This window comes from Lipotes vexillifer, unplaced genomic scaffold (genome assembly GCF_000442215.2).
Source record: "Lipotes vexillifer unplaced genomic scaffold, Lipotes_vexillifer_v1.1 scaffold717, whole genome shotgun sequence".
Lineage (NCBI taxonomy): Eukaryota > Metazoa > Chordata > Mammalia > Artiodactyla > Lipotidae > Lipotes > Lipotes vexillifer.
This window is the reverse complement of record NW_006798707.1, coordinates 55,827-68,198: the sequence shown is the minus strand read 5'-3', so window position 1 is coordinate 68,198 and position 12,372 is coordinate 55,827. Positions and strand designations below refer to the sequence as shown.

Sequence of the window (12,372 nt, the reverse complement as noted above, 5' to 3'; positions counted from 1 at the left end):
AAGGGTCACATTGCCTCATACATAACTCCTTTGGTTAGCGTTGAATGATTTAATTGTTCATTTGATTGATTGTTTAGTTTCTGTTTATACCCTCAGGGTCATATTTTATATATATTTTTAATATGTTTATACATATATATTTTTTCCCCTAGTGATATGGGAAGGAAAGCAATCTGATGGACAGTCAAGCAGCCCTCAGAACTCAAACTCTAGCTTTTCTTCTTCAGTTAAAGTGGAAAATCCTTTGCTAGGCCTGGGAAAGAAGTCATTCCAGAGGTCTGACAGGCTTCACACAAGTAAGTTAATTTACAAAGACCTCAGTTCTCGCACCTTAAATTTTCAACTCTGTGTTTGAAATACATCAACTGTTTGGCTTAATTGCTCCTTCCTGTTCACCTTTGAGCTCTTGACTGTTTTCATGTTCTTCCTGTCCTGTCTATCAAACTTCATTTCAGAATGAGATCTGTTATCAGACATTTTGTGGTTTATTTCTCTTTCTGACAAGAGGTTTCTTTATCCAGCATTATTTGCCTTTTATCTCTGTGTACAGAAAGGTAGAAGGGCTTATAATTAAACATGGCAAACCAAACCCCTTTTCCTGCTTCCTCTAAAATCCCACTATAAAGTGAGAATATGGAAATACAAAAGATTAAACCCATTAGGGTGAAGAAAATAAGGAGGCAACAGATGGACAGGAAATATCAACAGATTTTGAAAGAAAAGAAAACTGGATGGAGTCTTTCACAGAGCTGAGGAGCAGACGCCAGTAGTCAGCAAGCCAGCTGAGCCTGTAGAGAACCAGAAAGGTTTATGAATTGGAGATACTGTATCAAGGACTGAGATATCTTTCTCATAGTAGAGAAAGATGAAGCATAGGGTTGAAAAGAAAAACCTTTGAAAGTTAATAAGAAGAAGTTTGATGCCTCAGCCTAGCAGGAGACAGGAGATTTATTTTGAGGTGAAATTAAACCATCTAGACTTGAAATTCAGAGACACCACACATAACTGAGGACAGATAATGAGGCAATGTACCGGACTCAGGGAAATCAAGTAAAATACAAATACTAGTGATCCTCCTGCTTGCTTGGTTTCCAGAATGTTAGTAATGAGGCATATTTCTACCTCCATTACTCTGTTCCTCCTCCCCACCTATGCTTCAGCAAGAGATTGTGGGATTGGTCCCTAAAGAAATTGAATAGCCTCAGAAAAAAAATCTGCAGGCAAATTTATAGATTCGCAACTAAAAGAGATCATCTTGATCATACTTCTGTGGAGCTCACCAGTCTACAGGATGCACCCAGGCACCCAAAATTTTCAGTCAGTCTTTTTAGTGCCTCTCTTTTACTTGTGATTACTAAGGATCACCTTTGAAGAAAACCTCTGTCATGAGAGAATCTGAAATACAGACTCAGAAGAAACAGTTCAGGAAGGAAAAAACTTAATAAACAAATAACTTTAAAAACTATAATATCCACAGAAAGAAAAGATGATACTGCATCCATGAAAGAACAGAATACTATTTTAAAAATAAGAAAATAAAGAGTACCAGGGTATTAAATAACATGGTAGCAAAAATCAAAACATTTTAATAGAAATACTAAAAGTTAGAGGTGAAGACATTTCCCAGAACATAGGCCAAAGGAGAGAGAAGGTAAGAAAGTAGGAACACCAATCTAGGCTGTCCAATGTCTTAAACAGTAGGAGTGTCAGAAAAGAAGAACAGAAATTGAAAGGAAGGTAAATGATAAGAGAAATAATACAAGAAAATTCTGTAGAATTGAAAGCCACAGATTCCAGACTGAAAGTACGTGATTCCTGTCAAGAAACATGAACATAAAGAAACCTGTTCCAAGACCATTCTTTTGAAATTTCAAAACATCTAGGATAACGAGAAGATTCCAAAGAAAAAAAAGTAGTTCACATGTAAAGATTCAAGAATTGGGACGGCAGACATCTCAACAGCAACACAGAAGCTAAACGATAGTGCAGCAATGCCAACAAAATTCTAAAGGAAAGACCCTTCCAAAGTATTAAGTGTGAGAATAGAATTAATATTTTCAGACAAGTTCTTTGTAAAAATCTGGTTTGAATCTAGGTGGGATTGTAAATTGGTACATTTTTCTTGGAGACAGTATCTGCCTTAAACTGAATATGCCCTTTGAGCATCAGTCGCACTGCCAAAGATTAAAAATATTCATTTATTGGGACTTCCTGGTGCTCCAGTGGTTAAGACTCCATGCTTCCAAGGCAGGGGGCACGGGTTCGGTTCGATCCTTGGTCGGGGAACTAAGATTGCACATGGTGTGTGGCGTGGCCAAAAATTTAAAAAATTAAAATATTCATTTAGTCAACAAATACTTATAGAAGGTATACTAATATGCCAAGCACAGGTTTAGGGCCCAAGAGATATGGTGATAAACAGAACAAAGTTTCTTCCTTATAGAGCCAATATTCTACGTAAATTCAGTTAAAGTCACAATTTTAGTGTCTTCATTCAATTGCAGTTGAAACGTGGAGTTACAAAATTAAGAAAGTATGGGCCAAGAATTTCTGACTTTTATAACACAACTAGTTAAAATTAACTATAGAAAAAGAAGGCATGGCAAATTTAAGTTTGACCTAATGGCCAAGAAATAAATGAAAATTCATCTTCTTTCATGCAAATAAGGTTGTATGAAAAACAAATGAGTTAATACGTGTCAGTGTTTAAAATAGTGCCTGACACTTAGGAAGCCCTATATAAATGTGTTTACTGCTGCTGTTATTGATCATTGTTGTTATAATTACTACTAATATTTCAAATTTATGGAGACCTGCATTTTTGGAATACTGATAATGAACTTGATAAGTGTACTGTAGTTATTCACAGAATTCTGTGTTGATGGGATCAAGCTCGTTTATCTGAAAAATAGTTCAGCCTTTTCCCTCCCTTGTTTTTTGGGCTGCTTTTGGTATGGCTTGATTTATTAATAATTGAGGGAGATGTGTTGAAATCTCCTATCCTAATGGTGGCTTTGTTCAGTTATCCCTGATGTTCTGTCAGTTTTCATTTCACATATTTTGAAGCTACCTTATATTAGATATTTTCAAGTTTAAAATGTTCCTGGTGGATTGAACCTCCCCCCTTTTTTTTACCTTGTCAATCTCTGATTAAGTGTTTTACTTAAAGTGTCTTTCGTTTGATATTACTAGAGGTGCACCAGTTTTCCTATGGTTAGTTTTTGCCTGTTACATTTTTACTTTGTTCATTTCTATGTCCTTGTACTTTAGGTATATCTCTTTACACAGTGTATAGCTAGCTGAATTTTCTTTATTTTCAATTCAATATGTAAATCTTTTTTCTTTGGTGAATTTTATCCATTTATATTTATTGTGATTGTTAATCTATTTGGACTTGTTTCTACAGTCTTATTTTTTTGTTGATCTTTGTCCTGATTTTATTTGTTTGTTTCTCTTTTTTTTAATGAATAACAAATTTTTTTTGGCTTGCCTCTTTTTTTTTTTTTTTTTTTTTAATTTTTATTGGAGGGATTTCCCTGGCAGTCAAGTGGTTAAGAATCCACCCTTCCCCTGCAGGGGCCTCGGATTCCATTCCTGGTTGGGGAACTAAGACCCCACATGCTGCTCAGTGCAGCCAAAATAAATAATTAATTAATTTTAAAAAAGTTTTTTATTGGAGTATAGTTGATTTACAACTTTGTATTAGTTTCAGGTATATAGCAAAGTGATTCAGTTATACATATACATACATTCATTCTTTTTTAGATTCTTTTCTCATATAGGTTATCACAGAATATTGGGTAGAGTTCCCGGTGCTATACAGTAGGTCCTTGTTGGTTATCTGTCTTATATAATAGTGTGCATGTGTTCATCCCAAGCTCCTGATTTATCCCTCCCCACCACATTTCCCCTTTGGTAACCATAAGTTTGTTTTCTATAAGTCTGCTTCTGTTTTGTAAATAAGTTCATTTGTATTTCTTTTTAATTATATTCCACATATGAGTGATATCATATAATATTTGTCTTTGTGTTTCTGACTTACTTCACTTAGTATGATAATCTCTAGGTCCATCCATGTTGCTGCAAATTGCATTATTTCATTCTTTTTTATGGCTGAGTAATATTTCATTGTATATATGTACGACGTCTTTATCCATTCCTCTGTTGATGGACATTTAGGTTGCTTCCATGTCTTGGCTGTTGTAAATAGTGCTGCAATGAACATTAAGGTGCATGTATCCCTTCGGGTTGTGATTTTTTTTCCAGATATATGCCCAGGAGTGCAATTGCTGGGTCATATGGTAGTTTTTATTTTTTAAGGAGCCTCCATACTGTTCTCCATGGTAGTTGTACCAATTTATATTCCCACCAACAGTGTAGAAGGGTTCCGTTTTCTCCACACACTCTCCAGTATTTATTGTTTGTAGACTTTTTGATGATGGCCATTCTGCCTGGTATGAGGTGATACCACATTGTAGTTTTGATGTGCATTTCTCTGATAATGATGTTGAGCATCTTTTCATGTGTTTTTTGGCCATCTGCATGTCTTCTTTGGGGAACTGTCTATTTAGATCTTGTGCCCATTTTTTGATTGAGTTGTTTGTTTTTTTGACATAGAGCTGCATGAGCTGTTTGTATATTTTGGAGATTAATTCCTTGAGAATTCCTTGAGACTGTCTTTTCTCCATTGTATATGCTTGCCTCCTTTGTCATAGATTAGTTGACCATAGGTGCATGGATTTATCTCTGGACTTTCTATCCTGTTCCATTAATCTATATTTCTGTTTTTGTGTCAGTACCATGCAATTTTGATTACAGTAGCTTTGTAGTATAGTCTGAAGTCAGCGAGACTGATTCCTCTAGCTCCATTTTTCTTTCTCCAGATTGCTTTGGCTATTCTGAGTCTTCTATGTTTCCATACAAATTGTAAAACTTTTTGTTCTAGTTCTGTGAAAAATGCCATTGGTAATTTGATAGGTATTGCATTGAATCTGTAGATTGTTTTGGGTAGTATAGTCATTTTGGCAATATTGATTCTTCTAATCCAGAAACATCGTATATCTCTCCATCTGTTTCTGTCATCTTTGAATTCTTTCCTCAGCATTTTATAGTTTTCTGAGTAGTCTTTTGTCTCCTAAGGTAGATTTATTCCTGGGTATTTTTTTCATTTTGATGCAGTGGTAAATGGAATTGTTTCCTTAATTTCTCTTTCTGATCTTTTGTTGTTAGTGTATAGGAATGCAAGAGATTTCTGTGTATTAATTTTGTGTCCTGCAACTTTACCAAATTCATTGGTGAGCTCCAGTAGTTTTCTGGTAGCCTTCAGGATTTTCTGTGTATAGTATCGTGTCATCTGCAAACAGTGATAGTTTTACTTCCTCTTTTCCAATACAGATTCATTTTATTTCTTTTTCTTCTCTGATTGCCATGGCTAGAACTTTCAAAACTATGTTGCATAAAAGTGGCGAGAGTGGACATCTGTATCTTGTTCCTGATCTTAGAGGAAGTTCAGTTTTTCACAATTGAGAATGATGTTAGCTGTGGGTTTGTCATATATGGCCTTTATTATGTTGAGGTAGGTTCCCTCTATGCCCACTTCCTGGAGAGTTTTTATCATAAGTGGGTGTTGAATTTTGTCAAAAGATTTTCTGCATCTATTGAGATGATAATATGGTTTTTATTCTTTAGTTTGTTAATGTGGTGTATCACATTGATTGATTTGCATATATCGAAGAATCCTTTCATCCCTGGGATAAATCCCACTTTAATCATGGTATATGATCATGGTATATTGTTGGATTCGGTTTGCTAGTATTTTTATATGGTGTCCATTTTAATCCCTTCATAGTTTTTTTCTCTCTCTGCTGAGTTTTATGTACATTCTATTTCTTTCTGTTCTATTAGTTTTAGGTGTGCAACATGATGATTTATATATGTATATAGTGCAAAATGCTTACCACTGTAAGTAAACATTCATCACCTCATGCAGTTACATTTTTTTTACCTTGTGATGAGAACTTCTAAGATGTATTCTTTTAGCAAAAAAGTGGCCATCTTGATTTTCTTCCAGAACTATGGAAGTACTTTATAACAATTTAGCACTGATCTTTTTCTATTTGGACTTAAATAATATTATTATCTGACGTTTCGCTTCTTTGTTTTTAATCTCACAGATCAGGCACTAGAATGCTATCGTTTTATGCAAGCATGTCTATCTTTCTCCATTGTATTCCAGCCCATCCATCTGCAGTGATTTTCCTTCCTGTAGTACAGGTTTTTGAGAACTTTATTTAGAGCATGTCTCTTGGTAGAAAATGCCCTCAATTTTTGTTTTATTTCTGTAAATATCTTTGTTTTATGTTCATTCTTGAAGGAGAGTTTAGTGTACATATCATTATAGATTGATGGTTATTTTCTCTCAGCATTTTATAGTTAACCCATTTGTTACAGATTCCTTCACTGTTAAGATGCTTGCTGTTATTCTGTTCCTTTTTAGGAAATCTTTCCCTTCCTATGGATGCTTCCAAGCCATTTCTTGTTCTTTGATGAGCAGTTTTACTAAGCATGGATTTCTTTTCATCCTGCTTTGAATATGTTTTGCTTCTAGATCTTTAGGTCTGTGGTTTTCATCAGATCTGGTAAATGTATTGCTGCAAATTATTCAAATATTTCCTTTTCCCACTCTCTTAATTTCTTCTTTCTGGGTCTCCAGTCAAGCACACATGTATTAGACCTTCTCATTCTGTCATTCATGTTTCTGCTAAAGCTCTCAAAATGTTTTATTTGTCTTTTCTATATTCTGGATAAATTATTTGGCTGTAATTCCCTCCTGTTTAACCCACTCATGGTATCTGATTTCAACAATTTTTAAAATTTAGTTTTTCAAAGTCTTTTTGTTCATTTCTGATTATTTTAGCCTCTTTACAATTACATTCTTTACTTCTTTAATTATTTTATACATAGCTATTCTGTATTCTATGTATGTGACAATTTCAGTGATAGCAGTACTTATAGGTCTAAATCTTCTATTTCTGGTTACTGCTTATTTTCTGTCATACTGGCATACCTCCTGGTTTGTTAGGGTAATCTTTGTTAGGCAGTGCTGGATTTTAATTTGTAGGAATCCTATGGCCCTAAGTTAAGGGGAATCCTTTCCTATCAAGGGAGATGACTTTTGTTTGTGCCAGGAGCCAGAGGTCACCCACATCCAGGACTGTGTAACTTTCTGCAAGTATTCCTAATTGTAGAATTTATGGATCTTAGATTCCTATGCACCTTAAAATTTTTCTGTGTATTGTTATATTTTCTTCTAATAAGATTATACTGATTTCAGCCCCACCAGCATTATTTGAAAGTGGTTTTTGCTTTTTCCGTGAATAGTCCCGTCACTATACTGCAATATTTGCCATTTTATAGACAAAACATGTTCATTAGTTTAACTGACATTTCTTTAAATATTAATACCTTAGCAGCTGTTTATGGTTAGTCAACTATGAATTGCATGTTCATTCGTTTTGCTCATTTTTCTCTTGGTGATATTTATCTTTTTCATGTTGATTTATAGATAGATGCACATTTAATATCAAGAATTGTAACCTTCTGGGACTTCCCTGGTGGTCCAGTGGTTAAGACTCTGCCCTTCCTTTGCAGGGAGCATGCGTTTGATCCCTGGTTGGGGAACTAAGATCCTGCATGCCGCGTAGTGCAGCTGGAAAAATAAAATAAAATAAAATAACCTTTTGTCGTGGCTTGCAAATATTTTTCCAAGTTAGTCTTTTTTTTTTTTTTTTTTTGGTGCAAAAGTTTTAAACTTTGTACTCAAATCCATCAGTGTTTTGAAAGACTGAAGCCTTCCTATTGTGAACAGATTTTCTGTTGACTGCTAAGCTACTCAATCATAACAGTTTTAGCTAATGCAAATAAAATTGATGAAAATAATTATCATGGGAAGGGAGAAAGAGCCTCAGTATGATTTATATATATATTTGAATTTTTCCATTTTTTTAGTCATTCTGTGTATGTGTTATTTATTATAAACTTTGCTAGTTCCATTGAGAAATGATTGAATCTCAAACATAAAATGTATTTTTAGTATGGGAAAAGATGTACTTTTACAGACTTTATTCCATTTTTTCAGGGAAGATAACTTATATTCTTTTATCCTTTATGAACAAACAGAACTTGGCTTTGTTTATTCCTGAGAACCTTAAGTGTTACCTTCTTCACAGTGTGATGTTTTAAAGTACTTACAATTGTGGTTTTTTTGCACTGCAGAGGAAGGTATAGTTTAGATAGAAACAGGAATGTGAAGGAGGCCCAAGTGATTCTTTTCCATATTTTTATAGGGCAAATGAAGAGGACTAAATGTGCTGAAATTGATGTTGAGACACCAGACTCCATTCTGGTTAATACAAACCTACGAGCACTAATCAACAAACACACCTTTTCAGTCCTTCCTGGAGATTGCCAACAGCGACTGCTTCTGCTACTTCCAGAGGTGGATCGACAGGTGCGTTCTTTCAGGCATATCAGCAGTTTTATAACCCATCTGGGGCTTCCTTCAATCATCACCTTTAGAACTCCTTAGGACTTTTTAAATGGCTTTTGTGTGTACCTGTAAAGAAGTGATATCAAAGGTGTTAAACAAGAAATAATATTTCTTAATAGGTTGGCCCTATAAGGCTCATAAAGGAAAAGAACCCTCTTATCAGAAATGTCAAGATTATGGAATAAAATTTGTCTAGCTATCATATTAGGATGTAGACATCCGCAGAATATAGTTCAGGAGGAAGAATTGTCTTAAGGCATTACACTGGGGTTTTTGAATGGATTTTTGATGGGATTAAGAATGTTAATTATTTTTCCTTCTTTTGTTAAATTTTTCTAAAACAAACATTTATTGCTTCAGTAATAAGTTTTGAAATCCAATATAAGTTATACTCCTTAAAAAAACAAAACAGTACCCAGAAGAAATGTCAAAGGTTTGGAAGAGTCTAGGCAGGGACCAGAGAGATTTAGGTTGGTCAGGAATAAGGCAAAAGTCTAAGACTTAGGCTTTCATCAAGGAAGGAGTGACTAGCAAGTCACTACCCCTTTTGATCTTCTGTTTCCTCCTCTGCAAAAGGATCATTATGATTTTGTGAGGTTTGTTCAATTCTGAGATTTTTTTTTTTAATTAATGATTATTTCGAAGTACCTAACTATGTTCTAAGTAATCTGTTAGGCACTCCACTTTTTGCTAATTATTATAAAAACGTTATGAGAGAGAGTAGTTTTCCCTGGTTTACAGTAAGAAAACTAGATATATTCCCTAGTCTATAGAAAAGTCAAAACTAAATCTTTCTCATTCTGAAAATCATTCTTCTACTAGATTATATTGATATCAATTTCATATTGCTATGAATCAGCACCTGTGAAAGGTCAGATTCTATTTCTGAGGAGTTCAGATAAGTCAGGTATACTACCAGCAGTAGGGACAAAGAAGTAAAACTGATCCTTCCCAGCTGCTGCTCTCCCCACCTTAACAATCCTTGAAGAAATTATAGCTTTTGGGATGCCCAGTTCTTGGTTAGAACAAGTTAGGAGACTGACGTTTTGGCAGTTTTTAGAGAGCTCTTCTTGCTAGGGATTGCTCTCATCTTTTTTAAAGACTCAAATTTTAGGTTGGGACTAATAACACAAGACCTAACAGAGGATATATCTATAGAATTCTAGTGTGGGTTCCTCAGAACTGTCTTTTGACTAATGGCCCTTATCCTGTCTTAGAAGGAGAATTGCCACATGTAATTTCGGAATTAAAAGGGACCTTAAAACTTACCCAACTTCCCATTCCTGTGGGGTATTTTTTTTTTTTTAATGTATTTATTTATTTATTTTTAGCTGTGTTGGGTCTTTGTTGCTGTGCACAGGCTTTCTCTAGTTGTGGGGAGCGGGGGCTGCTCTTCATTGTGGTGCGCGGGTTTCTCATGGCGGTGGCTTTTTGTTGCAGAGCACAGGCTCTAGGTGCGCAGGCTTCAGTAGTTGTGGCATGCGGGCTCAGTAGTTGTGGCTTGCGGGCTCCAGAGTGAGGCCTCAGTAGCTGTGGGGCATGGGGTTAGTTGCTCCACAGCATGTGGGATCTTCCTGGACCAGGGCTCGAACCCGTGTCCCCTGCACTGGCAGGCGAATTCTTAACCACTGTGCCACCAGGGAAGTCCCCTGTGGGGTATTTTTAATAGGAGGCTACTTGCCTGTCTTTTTCAGTTACTGTGGTGGGAGGACATAGTAATCTGAGAATATGGAGTATGGAGTTTATTAGTGAAATTATTAGTGAATTTATTAATGAAATTCTGCTCCATTGTCAGATGAAATTTGGAGTTTATCAAAAATTCTGGTTATTACTAGCATGAAACATTGGAAACCATCTTTTAGTGTATGGAGTACTCAACAATGAACAGTCGAAAAACATTATTTAGACCAGAGAAAGAAATAAGGGAGGGGCATGGGTTAAAACATCTCTCTTCAGATATATTTGAAGGCCTCTTTGGAAGAGGTAAACTTCTTTGTTTCTCCAGGAAGCAAATTTGGGGTTAAAACAACATTTTTTTAAACAGTTGGAGCTATTAAATTGTAGAATGGATTGACTTATTTTGGAGAAACTTGCACAGCACTGGAATATTCAAGGAGATGTTGGATGACCTGTCCTCATAGGGAAGCCTGTTACTCCTCTGCCAAATCTATAGAGTACAAATCAGCAGCCAGCAAACTAGCCCGCAGGCCAATTTCAGCCCACTGCCTGTTTTTGTAAATAAAGTTTTATTGGCATTCAGCCACTCCCATTAGTTTCTGCATATTATCTATAGCTACTTTCTGCCACGGTGTCAAGAGTTGAGTTGTTGCAACAGAGTATGTAGCCTATTCGTAGTCTATCTCTTAATAGGAAAAGTTTCCAATTTCTGCTCTAGGGCCAGGGGAAAATAATATTGGCCCAGATAGATTTAGAAAATAAAGTGAGTTGAGTTCCTTAATCCCTAGGATGTCCAAATAGTTACCTAAATTTTCTTCAAAAAATTGTTTATGACTTTAAGCTTAAATTTAGTCTTTTAATCCATCTAGAATATTTTTTTCTTTTTTTTTTTACTGGTTTTATATTTAAATTAGAAATCTCATTTCAGAATTCCTTTCCCCACTAATTATATGCGAGTGGGGGCTACTCTTCATTGTGCTTTGTTGCTGCGTGTGGGCTTTAAACCTAGTTCTTTTTTTTTTTTTTTTTTTTTTATTTGTGCTCTGGCTTCTCGTTGTGGTGGCTTCTCTTGTTGCGGAGCTCAGGCTCTAGGCACGCGGGCTTCAGTAGTTGGGGCTCGCAGGCTCTACAGCGCAGGCTCGGTAGCTGTGGTGCACGGGCTTAGCTGCTCCGCAGCATGTGGGATCTTCCCAGACCAGGGCTTGAACCCGCCACTCCTGCATTGGCAGGCGGATTCTTAACCATGGTGCCACCAGGGAAGCCCAAGAATATTTTTTATATTGTTCTGAAATTGTGGCTCAGCGTATCTTCTACTGACTAGATGGCCAGTCGTTCCAGCAGTACATACTTATATGACCATCTTTTTCTCTCAGTTTGAAATACCATCTTTGTTATATATTCTGTTCATTTACAGGCAGTTTATATTTATAGGCACTCTCTCCTCTTTCACTCATTTCTTTGTTCACTCTAATGCTAGTAATAATTGTTTTGATTGCAGTGGCTTTGTGTGGTATGCTTAATAATTGGAAAGGCAATTCCCGCCTCTCAGTTTTTCATATTAATTTTTTTTCCATGTGAATTTTAAGATCTTTTTTTTTTTTTCTTTTTTACCGGTACGCGGGCCTCTCACTGTCGTGGCCTCTCCCACTGTGGAGCACAGGCTTCTGACACGCAGGCCCAGCAGCCATGGCTCACAGGCCCAGCTGCTCCGCGGCACATGGGATCCTCCTGGACCGGGGCACGAACCCGCGTCCCCTGCATCGACAGGCAGACTCCCAACCACTGCGCCACCAGGGAAGCCCAAGATCATTTTATTAATGAAAAATCTGCATAGAGATTCTGGTAGAAATCTAGATATTAACTTTGGGCAGAATGACAGTTAATAAAATCTCTGATGCAGAGAAGAATCTTAAAACCTTTTGGGAAAAAAAAAAACCTTTTGGCAAGACATCACAAATCAAGTCAGTGAACAGATAGATTGGAGGAAATATCTTTAAAGTACATGGCAGTTTTACTATGTATAACATGCAAAGGATTCTTACAAGATAGTTAAAAATAAGCATCCTCATTGAGTAGTGAGCAAATAATAGGAATTGGCATTTCACTAGATGGCAAATCTAAATATTCAATAAACATGCAAAAAGATA

The 12,372-nt window shown here is 36.0% G+C and overlaps 1 protein-coding gene across 1 annotated transcript in view; it reads left to right on the top strand.

Annotated features, from left to right (window-relative positions):
• The window catches only part of ASXL2 (ASXL transcriptional regulator 2), a 130,608-nt gene that overhangs the window by 105,393 nt on the left and 12,843 nt on the right, over positions 1-12,372 (top strand). Inside the window, exons 8-9 of the mRNA XM_007470793.1 lie at positions 153-296; positions 8,346-8,509. Of these exons, the coding sequence (XP_007470855.1) occupies positions 153-296; positions 8,346-8,509 (308 nt within the window). The remainder of the gene's footprint in view (positions 1-152; positions 297-8,345; positions 8,510-12,372) is intronic.